Here is a 14,346-nt window from a genome sequence, read left to right as displayed (position 1 = left end):
ACGAGCTGGACTACATGACCACCATGTCGCCAACAAGATACACACCACCACGAAGGCTCCGGGCCCTCACCTACCACTTGCGTAACCTAGATGGACTCAAGCACCAGGGACCCTATCTACCACGTAGAAGGATCTATCCGTCAAGAAGGACAACCCTACTGGGACACTAAATCTCACGGGAAGACAACCAACCAGGGAGGAGCCTTGCTACTCAAGGATTCTATCCACTCCGTGGTTCACTCTTCCATCTACGAAGAAGACTCCACATCAACTAGGGACTCTCCACTCCGCCATGCACCGCTATAAAAGAGGAGGTATCTCACACCCTCAACCCTTCTTGAATAATCTCTATTCATCTGTTTGCTCAGGAGATCTCACTTTGGCATCGGAGAGCCCTAGGCCGGAACCACACTGGTTCTCTCTGGTGACCCCCTGGTCTTTTTGCAGGTGACGGCACTCGCAGGACCGCTCGACGATTTCTTGACGCAACACAACTCAAACTCTAGGAGAATACTAATATCCCATAGGACTGTTGAATCCAACAATCAAACTCCCAAACTAACAAATAACACATGGATCTTTAAGATCTGCAATAAAACCCAGCGCAAGAACAAAACCCAGAGATGGATTCGACTTGGAAATCTATATTCCAGCAAGGTTTCAAGCAGAGATTCTATAGGTGGGGTCGCCTTAAAGGTTGTGAATAACTCACTCAATAACAAAACAAAGGGAGCGACCCACTCTATTTGGGCTGCAAGTATCGCCAGAAACAGAGCACACTGTATAGGTTTAAAGGAAGCTGAAATAAAAGGAATAAAGATGGAGAAAAATGATAAAAGATGAAGTCTGACCTGAGAAAAGATGAACAAGAGAAGGAGAGGAGTTCGAAGCACACACAGCAACATATAAACACCGTGGGAGGTAAATCTCAGTTTTTTAAATATTCCATTCCAAATCTGTTACATTGGGGGTACATGCAAGTATATAAAGGAAAATAAAGACTCCTAATAGTAGTCTAAAACTGCGAACAAGTTTGAATGCAACAAAGACTCTATCTCCTGCTTGCCATTAATGACTCTAATAAGATTTAAAGATAAAAAAAAATCACATAATTATCTATTATTATCAACCTAACGGCATCAACTTCCCACCCCCTCCCCCCAAAAAAAAAAAAAAAAAAAACAGCTGAGCAAAGGTTTCCTTAAGATGATCAAGGACTGAATTAACCGTGCAAGAAAAACTCAGGTATCTAAGAGCACCAAAACATACCTTTCCTTATCAATCAATCTTAGAAGGCCAGTAACTGTTTGGTGCTCAACTTCTGGACAAAGATGTTTGCAGAACAACTGCAACTCCATATCCAACAAAGAAGGCAAATTTGGGTTTTGTTCCACATACGTCTGGTCAAGACAAAGGGCTATACTAGGGATCTCCAACATGTTGTCATAAAGATCCTGCCAACATTCCTTTACAAGAAACAAGAAAACCACCAAATCTGGGCTCTGGCCAACAAATGATTGTAGGGTTGCAGAAATGTGTGCTTCAGATTCCTTCTCAATTCTGTGATAAAGACTTCCTCCCATTTCGTGCAAGCAGAGATCATCAACAGCCTATGGGCAAGATAATTGGATCATTTACATGCCCATGAGTTGAAACAGCATAACATTGCATCCAAGAACCAACAGAATGAGATGAAAACTACCTGATAAAAATCCTGAGAGCTGTAGAGATTTGCCTGCTTCAAAAAGATAGCACTAATAGCTGACTTACACACGGCCCATGTATCCTCGAAAAAATTGGTTGGAAGTATAGGTTTAGCTTCATGGAACCAAAAGAAAAAAGAAAGAACAAATAAGGCCACTTATGAACATTTCAAACAATATTATTTTATTACCTGAAACTTCAAGTCTTTCAGAGTGCAAACTGCAAAGGCTATGGAGAACCTAGAGGGACTTTTTATTCAACGTATATCATAAATTACTTTCAATCAACTAATATGAATAGCTGTATGCAAAGCTATGAATAAGTAGTAAACAAATAAGATGCAGCAAAAGAAGAGATTAATATACCCAAAGTACCAAATGCTTATGACTTGACAAGTAGGCCTGCAGAATTGGAAACCAATATGGTTTGTCATTCTCCACACACATGCTTGGTGTTGCATGCGAGCTCCGGTGGTGGGAAATTTATGGGCTTTACAAGAGAAAAGGGAAGAAGAATGACCTCATTGAAGACATTCCCATCTCTGATCCCTTCCTTAGGCAACAGATGTATAGTATAGTCCATAAGAAGAAGCTGAAAAAGGGATGTTCATTCCGGAGGGGAGGAGGGGGATCCCTCTTCACTGGCCGGTTCAATCCTTTGTCCCTTTAGCTGTATATGTTACATGCATATTTACATAATAACCACGCGTATTAAACTACTATAATACAGGTGCATACGAATTTCCTCCACGACTCCCCTTTGGAGGGGTGCCTGCAGTTTTCATCTCAAATCCAAAGACGCCGAACAGTATTCAAATTCTATGCCTAAATGTGAAGAACACCCATATGACGTACTTTTCATTTTTTTTTTTTAACAAAATAACAAATTTTATTAAGAAAAAGATAGGACACAACAACAAACAGTCTAAAACCATGCCAACTCTAAACAAAATAGGCAATATATATATAACTGTCTAAATGACACCTCTGTAGGTATATTTAGAAGTTAACACCTCCTTTTAATTGCCCCTAGTCTTATTCCCAAAAGTTCTTTAAGTTAAGGGTATAAAAGGATTTCGAAAAAAAATTTGAGAATGACTTACCATTATATCATTATTAATAGTTGTCAAGGCGTCGCCTAGGTGCTCCCTTGGCGTCCAGCTGGTTTTGTTGGGGTCTGGACGATTGTCGCCTTAGTGCAAGGTGTCTTGACCGGTATCGAACCTGGTTGAATTGAACCAACTTATTTATGCCAAATATCATTTAAGTAAATGATTTTATATTTCACTTACTTAAGATATTATTCATAAATAGGTCAATACCCCCTATTTGAATCCAACAAAATAATTAAAAAAAATAAAATTCCAAAAGGATAAAACATCAACCCCAGTTCAAGAACAAAAACTGAATTTTCGACTGTAGGAGAAATTTTTAACTTTAAAATGTGGGGGTTTTTCTCAGATCTAAAAATTCTATAAATCTTATTATACCAAAACATCACTAAAAACAATAAGAGCGGTAAAATAATCTTTTATTTTGATGTCTAAAAAATTATTTCCATTCAAGAAGATATTAAACAGCATTCACGCACAACAAATAAAGTTTGAGCGGAACATAACTCCTATATAAATCAGATTTAAGGATTCTTGGATTTGTTAGAAAGCTGGTTTTGTGCTCTACCTAATACAAAAAGTCTAATGTAAATTTAAAATCATTTAACCAGGAAAACTTATTAGAGAACAAGAAAATTTCTCTAAATCAAGAGCAGTTTAATTACTTACAGATAAGATCATATTTTCCAAGAACAGTATAAAATAAATGTGAGACTAGGTATACCAGGACAATGATCATTTCCAAGAAGTGTATAAACCAAATGTATGTTTTGATTGTTTCAAACTTTTAATAGCTTGCTTCTTCAGTTCTATATTGATTTTTTATGACTTTATGTGGTTTAATGTTGAATTTTGATGATATAAGGTATATATTGTAGCATACAAAATAGTGTCAGAAAAGAGGGAGAATAAAAAATAACACTTGGCGCCTTGTCGCCTAAGCGCTTAGGCACCTCCCATCGCCTTGGGTCGCCTTGGAGCCTTAACAACTATGGTCATACACATTTTTTAAATACATATGTGAAATGACAGTATTTACCCTCCTCATGGGAAAAAAGTGGAATTTGGATCGTCTACTGCCGAGCTGCCCTGACACAGGGCTGTGCGCAATCTCCGCCTTACCCCTGCCCATATGCCTTACCCGAGTGGGGGTAAGGCGGTAACTGCATGCAGCCCCGTGTCTAGGCAGCACGGTCCTGCCGAGCAGCTCAGCAGTAGAGGATCCAGATCCAAAAAAGTGTATCATGCTAAAACTAAGAGTAAAAAAGTAAGGTTACAAATTATTTGACACTAACAACAGTGATGTATGGAGTGTCGTGTGATAGACATTTTCCTTTAAAACTAAAGAAAAAATTATACGACACTTATACAATCAGCAATGATGTATGGAGAAGAATGTTGGGTAGTGAAGAAACAACATATAAACAAACTTAGTGTAACTGAAATGAGAATGTTGAGATGGATGAGTGATAAAACCATAATAGATAAAATAAGGAATGAACAAATTAGATCTAATTTAGGAATAGCCCCAAATACAGGATAAGTAACGAGAAAGTATTTTGAGGTGGCATGGATGTGTGCAACAAAGGCCTTTGAATAAAAAAGTACAGAGAGGTGATTTAATTCAGTTGAAGGAGCTAAAAGAGCTAAGGTAGAACTATAATGACTCTAGAAGAATTGATGGGGAAAGTCAAGCATACCTTAGGACTATAAACAAGTATAGCTTTAAATAGAGCTGATTGGACAAAAAAGGATCCATTTAGCTGAGCCCATTTAGTTGGGATAAGGCTGAGTTGAATTGAGTTGTTACATAGGGTAGCTATCCCCAACTATCAATTTAGCTGAGCCCATATATATATACAACACTAGATGGCAACCAGACTAGACCCACGACAATTACATAGGGTAGCTATCCCCAACCACAAAATGCAGCCTGACAACAGCTTGCCTAGCCGAGGAGTTAGCAGACCTAGGTCTCTAATGGAATGACACACTGACCAAAAAGCTACGATGCTACATATGTTTTAACCAAATGAGAAAATCTCCACGTATCTTTCTGTATTATATGCATATTACAGAGTTTTTCTATAGTTATGTATACAAAATAATGATATATGAATTAATATACAGAGAAAGACCACTTCACGGCCCTGTCAAGTCCACATCTTTTGAGCCAAGTGGAGGACCTAACCAGAGAAACCACAATTAGATGGATAGTAACTCCTTGAATCAGCTAAGTGTCAAGTTTCTGGTCCTATCTCCACCATGTTGGGGCTTTCACCCTTGCATCTTTGATGGTTGATCTGAAGTTCCCCTAGAGCTGCCAAAGTTGAATTTTTATGAAAGCTTTGATCTTTGAAGCTGAAAGCTACTAGACTGATAAATGATAATGTGGGCAACACAAGATTTGAGCGCCAAGGGAGCTGCCAGTTCAAGGTGGCATATCGATGCAGATCAGACAGGGGATCCGCTGGAGAAGGGTAAATCAATGGAATAAAAGAAGAAGAGAGAGGAGATCGGGAGGGAGGAGAACAGAGGGAGCATGCAACTCACTTTTGAAAACAAATTAACTCTATTCCGTTCCAATATCGTATGGGGGTTGTGCTTCTTTGCTGAGTACACCATCAGGGATTTAGGACATGTCAGAGGAGAAACAAACGTACACGGCACACATCACTTCATTGTGGCTAGATGTCCCTTATTAACTTGTGGGGATGCATATTTATATTTACTTATGTGTAGCTTTTTTTTATTTTGTTGTATTTTATTTATTTGGTGTCAAAAACTGTTATGTACTAATGTTGTAATGCTAAATGGGATAGTTATTAGGAAGTTATTGTTGGAGAAGTAGTTATTTCCTTTTTTTTATTTTGGGTTTAAAAAGACTATATTTTGGGATGGAAGACAAAGTGTTGGCACTTGTGAGATTTGCTCCCATTCTCTGCAGCATGAGTGATTCCCTACAAAACTAGGAGTGAATCCAAGTTGGTGTGAAGCCAAGGCCCCTTTCTCTTACCTAATTCTTCTCCCATAAGCTGCCACCCTCTCCCTCTCCCTTATTCATTTTCTACTAGACACAGTTTTCCCACTTTTGGCTCAAATTATAGCTTCAAACACTATGGCGATTCATCAATTAACAGCAAGGAGGAATTTAGGATACATTCTTTGGAGTTGGGTAATGACTTAGCACTTGATCACAACAATCCAACTCACGGGACAGCGAAGGAAGGTATTGACCTATCATGTATCCATTAATAAATTTTCATGAGTCCTAGAATGAATTTCCAGCACTTGAATTTGGAAATTTTCATCATTTATGGCTGCTGTTACATCTAATTTACTGCTTGTATGTTGTGTGTTTTGAGTTAGTAGACCTTCCCATACCCAAATTCACTTAATCCACTTGTATTAGGTTTCCCAATCCTGTCCTGTATCACATACTATTGTGAAGGCCATGGTTATTTTTTAGTCACACATTTTGGTAGATCAAACACTTTATATCTTTGTCTACAAAGGCAAGAAACTCAAACTCAATCCTTCCCAACCTCGAGAAAGTGAGTGGTGGGACAATGAATCCTTCTAAAATTAATCAACAAAAGCAGCTGCACTTCCTTAATAGACAACAGAATGAGAGAGAACGCAAAGCATTTGAAATGGTTTGTGTCCTGGTCTCGAAAGAAGTGAAAGGACATTCCCTAGATGTTCCATTAGAGATCCTGATACAGGTTGCTCCTATACTCTTTGAGTTTAATGATATTCAAGATGTGATTGATCTTGTTCCGTGTGTTGGGAAAAGAGCGAAAATCTTTCTCCACTTGTGTGCAAAGAAAACTGGAGAAAATACAGCAGTACATGAATAGTAACTATGAATAGTGTCACATGAATAGTAAATGTGAATAGTAACCACGTGTGGGACCCACGTTAACACAAAGTGAGAGTGTACAAAGAGCGTATAAATAAAAAGATAAAAACAAACAAACTCACAGACACAAGTGTTTACGTGGTTCGACAATGCCTACATCCACAGGCGTAATTGAGACTTCTTCAATATGAGAGACCTGAGACAATAATCGTACAAGTAATAACACTTGGATTTAAAACAAAACCCAACCCTGTATCCAAAGCCGGATACCCCTTGTACACCCTCTCTCAACTCACACTCTCAAACCCCTGAAGAGATAACATAAAACCCAATACTCCACAAATAATTACCCGCTCAACTCACTTCACCTCTTGAACTTGTATCTTATTCAAGTGTATAGAACCCTTACCCTTTACCCCTATTTATAGGAAATGGTAAGGATGAATTTTCCATGTTCATAGCCGATTTATGAACAGTGGAGGGGTAGGCAAGTAGGTGGGAGGCACCCCCCCCTTCATTTTCTTCCTTCATTTAATGGTTGAGCCCAATTTGGCCATTAGCCCATTAATGTTCTCATTTCTTCTGCCCTTTTTCTCTCTTCTCTTTCTTTCTTTTTCTTTTGCTTTGACTTTTTGTACACAACACACCACCGTCCAACACATTTGTTTTGGACGGTGGCTGGCCCTCATTAATGAGGAGGACCCAACAAACTCCCCCTCCGACTCATAAGGAGGGACCTGCCATTCCTACAATGCTTTTGCAAAAATCATGCTTTACTTTGGGTAAAGCCTTTGTCATCATATCTACTCCATTCTTGTCAGTATGAATCTTTTCAAGCTGCAAATGTTTCTGCTCTAGTACATCTCGTATCCAGTGATACCTTACATTGATGTGCTTGGTCTTACAATGGAAACTTGGATTCTTACTTATGTGGATAGCACTTTGACTGTCGCAATGAACAACGTATTTGTCTTGCTTCAGACCTAGTTCTTGAGTGAACCGCTTCATCCATAACATCTCCTTACAAGCTTCTACAACAGCTATGTACTCAGCTTCTGTGGTTGATAAGGCCACACATTTCTGCACCTTGGATTGCCATGACACTGCTCCCCCTGCAAAAGTAAAGAGGTATCCTGATGTGGATTTTCTCAAGTCAATATCTCCCGCGATATCTGCATTTGTGTATCCCTGCAACACAGGTTTTCCACCTCCAAAGCACAAACAAGAATTAGTTGTACCTTTAAGATATCTCATAATCCATTTCACTGCTTCCCAATGCTCTTTGCCTGGGTTAGCAAGAAATCTACTTACAACTCCAACTGCATGTGCAATGTCCGGTCTTGTACATACCATGGCATACATCAAACTTCCTACCGCTGACGAGTAGGATATATTTTTCATTCCAATTCTTCCTTCTTCAGTTGAGGGGCTTTGGTCACTACTCAACTTGAAGTGGCATGCAAGTGGGGTACTTACATGCTTTGCTTTGTCCATATTGAACCTTTCAAGTACTTTCTGCACGTACGTCTCTTATGATAGCCATAGCTTCCTAGCTTTCCAATCACGGGAAATCTTCATCCCTAAGATTTGTCGTGCCTGCCCCAGATCCTTCATGGCAAAGACTTGCTCAGTTCTTGCTTTAACCTGTCCATTTTACTGATATCTTAACCAACAATTAACATGTCATCAACATAGAGCAAAAGAGTAATAAAGTCATTTTCTGAAAAGTTCTTAACAAATACACAATGGTCTGATGTTGTTCTTGTATACCCATGATTCATCATGAATGAATCAAATTTCTTGTACCATTGCCTTAGTGCTTGTTTCAAGCCGTACAAACTCTTTCTTAACCTGTAGACCATGTGTTCTTTACCCTTAACTTTAAAGTCTTCTGGTTGCTCCATGTAAATTTCTTCCTCTAGGTCACCATGGAGAAATGCTGTTTTTACATCAAGCTGATGAACTTCCAAGTTCATACTTGCAGCTAGACTTAACACTACCCGTATGGATGACATTTTTACTACGGGTGAAAAAATTTCATCAAAGTCAATACCTTTCTTTTGTCTAAAACCTTTCACAACCAACCTTGCCTTGTACCTTGGTTGAGGGCTGTTCTCTTCGGTCTTTAATTTGAACACCCATTTGTTCCTGAGTGTCTTCTTACCCTTAGGTAAGTTTACCAGATCATAGGTATGGTTCTTATGCAGGGAGTCCATCTCCTCTCGCATAGCTTTTAACCACTCAGCTTTGTGCTTATCAGCTTTTGCATCTTTAAAGCACTTTGGTTCACCTGCATCTGTTAGTATAACATACTGATGAGGTGGGTACCTGGTAGATTGTTGTCGCTCCTTGGTGGATCTTCTTAACTGGGACTCAACTGGTGGCTCTTGAGTCACTTGCTCCCCCTATTCACCATCATCGATACCATCTATAGGAGCATCATTTTCACCATCGACATCACCGGCTGCTTCTTCAACACCTTCTTGCGCAGCTCCCCCCATCATCATGTGCCATGGGTGGAGAATCTGGATCAGAATCCACAAGGTCATCAATGAACGGCTGAGATTTTTTAATCTTGTCAAAGTCTTCAATTGTTTGGTCTTCAAGAAAGACCACATCTCTGCTTCTGATCATCTTTCTTAACCAGATCCCATAACCTGTAACCAAACTTGTCATTAGCATATCCTAAGAAAATGCATTGTTTAGATTTGTCATCAAGTTTGGACCGTTCGTCTCTTGGAACGTGCACGAATGTTCTGCAACTGAACACCTTCAGATGGTTGTTGGATACGTCTTTTCCGCTCCATACCTGCTCGGGAATATCTTCATTCAAAGGAGATGATGGAGATAAATTAATCAAGTAAACGGTTGTCTGCATGGCTTCTCCCCAGTAGCATCGTGCCAATTTTGCATGTGAAAGCATGCATCTGATTCTTTCTATAATGGTACGGTTCATCCTTTCAGCTATACCATTATGTTGTGGGGTCTTGGGAACTGTTTGTTCATGTCGAATTCCATGATCTTTGTAGTACTCTTCAAATGGACCAATGTACTCACCACCATTATCAGTACGAACGCATTTGAGAGGTTTTCCTATTTCTTTTTCAACAGTAACATGAAATTGTTTAAATACACCAAAAACTTGATCTTTAGTTTTTAATGCAAATGCCCATACTTTTCTAGATGCATCATCTATGAAAGTAACAAAATAAGAGGCACCACCAACTGATTTTACTTTCATAGGGCCACAGACATCAGAATGTACCAATTCTAAGATGTCTCTTTTCCTTTGGGGAGAACTCTTGTTAAAGGTAACTCGGTGTTGTTTACCGATTAAACAATGAACACAGCGGTTTAGGGACGTACCTTTAATGTTTGGTAAAAGATTACATTTTGTCAGAATTTGCATCCCTTTCTCACTCATGTGGCCAAGTCGTCAATGCCACACATCCGTATTGGATTCATCCTCCGCTGTGTTTATTTCAACCTTACAAATTTACACTTTTATTTTGTATAAAGTGCAGCACTTACTTCCCCTTGCCATCACAAGAGATCCTTTGGTAAGCTTCCATCGACTGTTACCAAAGTGATTGTGATATCCTTCTTCATCTAAATTTCCTGCAGATATCAAATTTAAACGGACATCTGGTATATATCTTATGTCCCTGAGAACCATTTTACAAACAACATTTGTTTCAATGTTCACATCACCCATCCCCATAATTTTTGAGGTTCCATTGTTGCCCATTTTTACAACACCAAAATCACCAATTTTAAGAGAAGTAAAAAATTCTTTGTGAGGGGTAACATGGTAAGATGCACCTAAATCGATGACCCAGTCTGAGTCATTGCATGCGAGGGTGAGACAAGATTTTTCACAGCTCGAGATGATGACGATGTCTTCATCTGAGCTCACGGCAGTGGTGTCATTTTCTTCTTTCTTGTCATCCTGGTTCTCTCTTTTTGCTTTGAGCTTTCTGCAGTCCTTTTTCATATGCCCTACGTTTTTGCAGTAGTAGTATGTGATCCTTCCTTTTGACTTGGATCTTCCTTGTGACTTCTCATGATCTTGTAGTCGTCTGGTTCTGCTTCTCCCTCGGCTTTCCGTGACAAGTGCCTCTTGCTGAGACAGCCTCAAGGATTTTCTCCTTGTCTCATTCTCCAAGAGAGCCACTATCACCCCCATCAACTTCGAGAGTGTCTTTCCCGACCAATAGAGTAGTCACAAGTGTATCAAATGAAGATGGAAGAGAAGCCAAAAGAAGAAGAGCTTTATCCTCATCTTCAAATTTTACTTCAAGGTTTAACAGTTGAGTAACAATTCTATTAAACACATTTAGATGATCCATGAGGTTAGTTCCTTCTTCCATCCTCAATTGATATAATTGTTTTTTCAAAAATAATTTATTTGTGAGGGATTTTGACATATATAAACTTTCAAGTTTTAACCACAATGTAGGAGCAGAGGTTTCATTTAACACATTATACTTTACCTCAAGTACGAGACATAAGCGGATGGTAATTACTGTCTTCATTTCGAGTTCTTCCTAGTCATCATCAGACATGGGTTGTGGCTTCTTGGCTTTGCCAGATAATGCTTTAAACAATCCTTGTTGCACCAAGATGTCTTTGACTGTGCTTTGCCACAAACTAAAGTTATTTTTGTCATAAAAAAGCTCCATGTCGAACTTACCCATCGAGATTTCTTTTCCAGTCATCGTACTGCAATCAAGCTTTTATATACGTTCACACGAACCAAGGCTTTGATACCACTTGTTGGAAAAAGTGCAAAAATCCTTTTTCACCTGTGTGTAAAGAAAATTGGAGAAAATACGGCAGTATGTGAATAGTAACTATGAATAGTGTCACATGAATAGTGACATTTGAATAGTAAACATGAATAGTAACCACGTGTGGGACCCACGTTAACACAAAGTGAGAGTGTACAGAGAGCATATAAATAAAAAAGATAAAAACAAACAAACTCACAAACATAAGTATTTACATGGTTCGGCAATGCCTACATCCACGGGCGTAATTTGGACTTCTTCAATATGAGAGAACTGAGACAATAATCGTACAAATAATAACACTTGGATTTAAACCAAAACCCACCCTGTATCCAAAGCCAGATACCCCTTGTACACCCTCTCTCAACTCACACTCTCAAACCCCTGAAGAGATAACACAAAACCCAATACTCCACAAATAATCACCCGCTCAACTCACTTCACCTCTTGAACTTGTATCTTATTCAAGTGTATAGAACCCTTACCATTTACCCCTATTTATAGGAAATGGTAAGGATGAATTTCCCATGTTCATAGCCGATTTATGAACAGTGGAGGGGTAGGCAAGTAGGTGGGAGGCACCCCCCCCTCCATTTTCCTTCCTTCATTTAATGGTTGAGCCCAATTTGGCCATTAGCCCATTAATGTTCCCATTTCTTCTTCCCTTTTTCTCTCTTCTCTTTCTTTCTTTTTCTTTTGCTTTGACTTTTTGTACACAACACACCACCGTCCAACACATTTATCTTGGACGGTGGCTGGCCCTCATTAATGAGGAGGACCCAACACCGTGATCATCTCTTCCCAATCTTCCCCATTACGGAATGAATCCTACAGAACATTCTAAGTTGAAAAGACAAGTTGAAGGGGTAGCAACATAGGCTATATATATCTCCAATCCAACTTTTAAATCCAAATCCCCATATGAGTAAAGAAACCTAACACAAAGAAACCTAACACAAATGGAAATAGCGTACCATTGATAAGCTTGAAAGATACTTCACAGAATAGCGAATCCTTGTCATCGGAAGCCTCAGCAGTTGGGTCCAACGATGGCTTCTCTGCTCTCACCATAATCTCTCTCCCCGTTATCTCACGTCTCTTTCCCTAGTCTTTTTGGCTTAGAAATAATGAAGCACCTACACCAAGGGGTCAGCTCAGTTGATAAAAGATCAACTCCTCAAATAAGAGGTCATGAGCTCAAACCACCTTGGGGCCTATCCCCATCCCCTATTCCCAACCCCCCTATTAAAGCTCTCCAAATTTCAAAATGAAGCACCTCTCCCGCCCCTAAACCCTAATTTTGTCTCAAGCTCTCTCTCCCTTGTTGTGTAAGAAGGGTGGGTTAATTTACCCAAAAAAAAAAAAGAAGGGTTGGTTACGTTTGTAAAAATAACAATATGTGGAAAAGACCAATACATAATGAACATAGAGGCATAGAGGAATCAATTAGGTGGGCAAACTAGATATTTCAGTTTCTTTTATTAAAATCTCATGATTATTATATTACAAATTGACATTTAAGATGGCATTTCTGTCATTTTATAAGATACTCCACTACAACCATTCAACAAAATCGTTGGTGCTCTATCGTTATCTCTCCTTGTTCGCTCCAGCGACCTCCGTCTATATGGTGGTGCTTTCATTCCCTAGCCCCAACAATGACATTAGGTATGCTCTCTCTTTCTCTCTCTCAATGCGAAGAAACGGTTGTGTGCCTAGTCCCAATCACATAACACTTCCTTGTTTTGAGCAGATCTATTGTCCCTAACAATCTTTCTCTCTCTTGAGCAGCCTTTTAATATTGAGATTTGGGGTTTGCTTCTAATTTAGTCAGTGTTTAATTGGATGGATGAAGAGCTAAAAGTGATTGGCTCAATCACCACTGGAACTAATTGATCTTCATGATCGGGGAGTTTCTAAACCATAGAAATAATAGATGTTGTGAATTAGACGATCTTCTAGCCTTATACCCTAATTAACTGGATTAATTCTGTTGGCATTAATTGTCTCCAGGCATGGATGATTCTTTAAGCGTAAACTCAAATTGTAAAATCTGAGGAGTTGTTTCTTTGTTGGTAATGGACATTTTATATTTCTTCATGGTTCTTCAAAGCTTTCATTTCTGTTATTTTACAGGTGAAAATTATTTGAAGAATGTTTGGAGATTGTTGACAAGAGGTTTGAATTCACAACAGGCTAATGAAAGCAATCCTAATGGGACCCCCCCTTTGTTTTCAGCTTTATAAATGATGGAAGATAACAATGGTGGAAGTTTTATCAATTTAATAGCAACAAAGAATCCAGTAGATTTCCTTGTTTTGTCTAGGTGTTAAGTGCATAGAAATCTGGATGGATTATATTCAATTGGAACAATGGTTAGAGAAAGTTAACTTCAAGGAATGGCCACGGGATATGTTTGTTGGGGTAAATTCCACACATCACCCATTATGGTTTTGATTAAAACAAATAAGTTAGTTGTACTAACTCTTGTCTAAAAGATGCATAGATAAGAGCAGAGCATCAAGTGAGGGGGAGCACTCAATTCAAGAGATTGATGCTCAAAGCAAATTGAACTTGTCCAATCTTTCAAGACATCAAAGAATCATGAAGAATGGAGAACAACGTTTGAAGTCAAAGATCAAGACAAGTTAGAGGAACTCACTTTGAAGATACTCATGTAAAGAAGTGAAGTTCAAGACTTGAAGAATTGTGAAGACTTAGAAATGTACTAAGATTTAAATTCATTTGTTAAAGTCCATATGTAATGCACACACTCACGCATGCATACATGTAGTGTGACCCTAGGAGGTTATTTTAGACACTTCTCACTTGAACTAAGACCAAAGAAATTGGCCCGGACTTGTCCAATGGAATCGACC

The 14,346-nt window shown here is 38.9% G+C and overlaps 1 protein-coding gene across 1 annotated transcript; it reads right to left on the bottom strand.

Moving 5' to 3' along the window:
• Window positions 1-1,004: 1,004 nt before the first annotated feature.
• LOC122647437 (cullin-4-like) lies at window positions 1,005-1,583 on the bottom strand. The gene is made up of 2 exons (XM_043840828.1): window positions 1,270-1,583; window positions 1,005-1,077 (listed from the first exon to the last, which is right to left on the bottom strand). The coding sequence occupies exons 1-2, from the start codon at window positions 1,581-1,583 to the stop codon at window positions 1,005-1,007; spliced, it is 387 nt and encodes a 128-aa protein (XP_043696763.1).
• Window positions 1,584-14,346: the final 12,763 nt, after the last annotated feature.

This window comes from Telopea speciosissima, unplaced genomic scaffold, assembly GCF_018873765.1.
Source record: "Telopea speciosissima isolate NSW1024214 ecotype Mountain lineage unplaced genomic scaffold, Tspe_v1 Tspe_v1.0047, whole genome shotgun sequence".
NCBI lineage: Eukaryota > Viridiplantae > Streptophyta > Magnoliopsida > Proteales > Proteaceae > Telopea > Telopea speciosissima.
Note: the sequence above shows the minus strand (reverse complement) of the source record. Positions and strands in the feature narration are given on the sequence as shown.

What these genes read in the sequence shown, in the direction of transcription:
- LOC122647437 (XM_043840828.1), bottom strand. Translation starts at nt 1,583, where the DNA reads ATGGGAGGAAGTCTTTATCACAGAATTGAGAAGGAATCTGAAGCACAC. An exon ending in AGATTGATTGATAAGGAAAG is followed by an intron (nt 1,078 to 1,269) that starts GTATGTTTTGGT and finishes AAATCTTATTAG; the next exon opens with AGTCATTAATGGCAAGCAGG.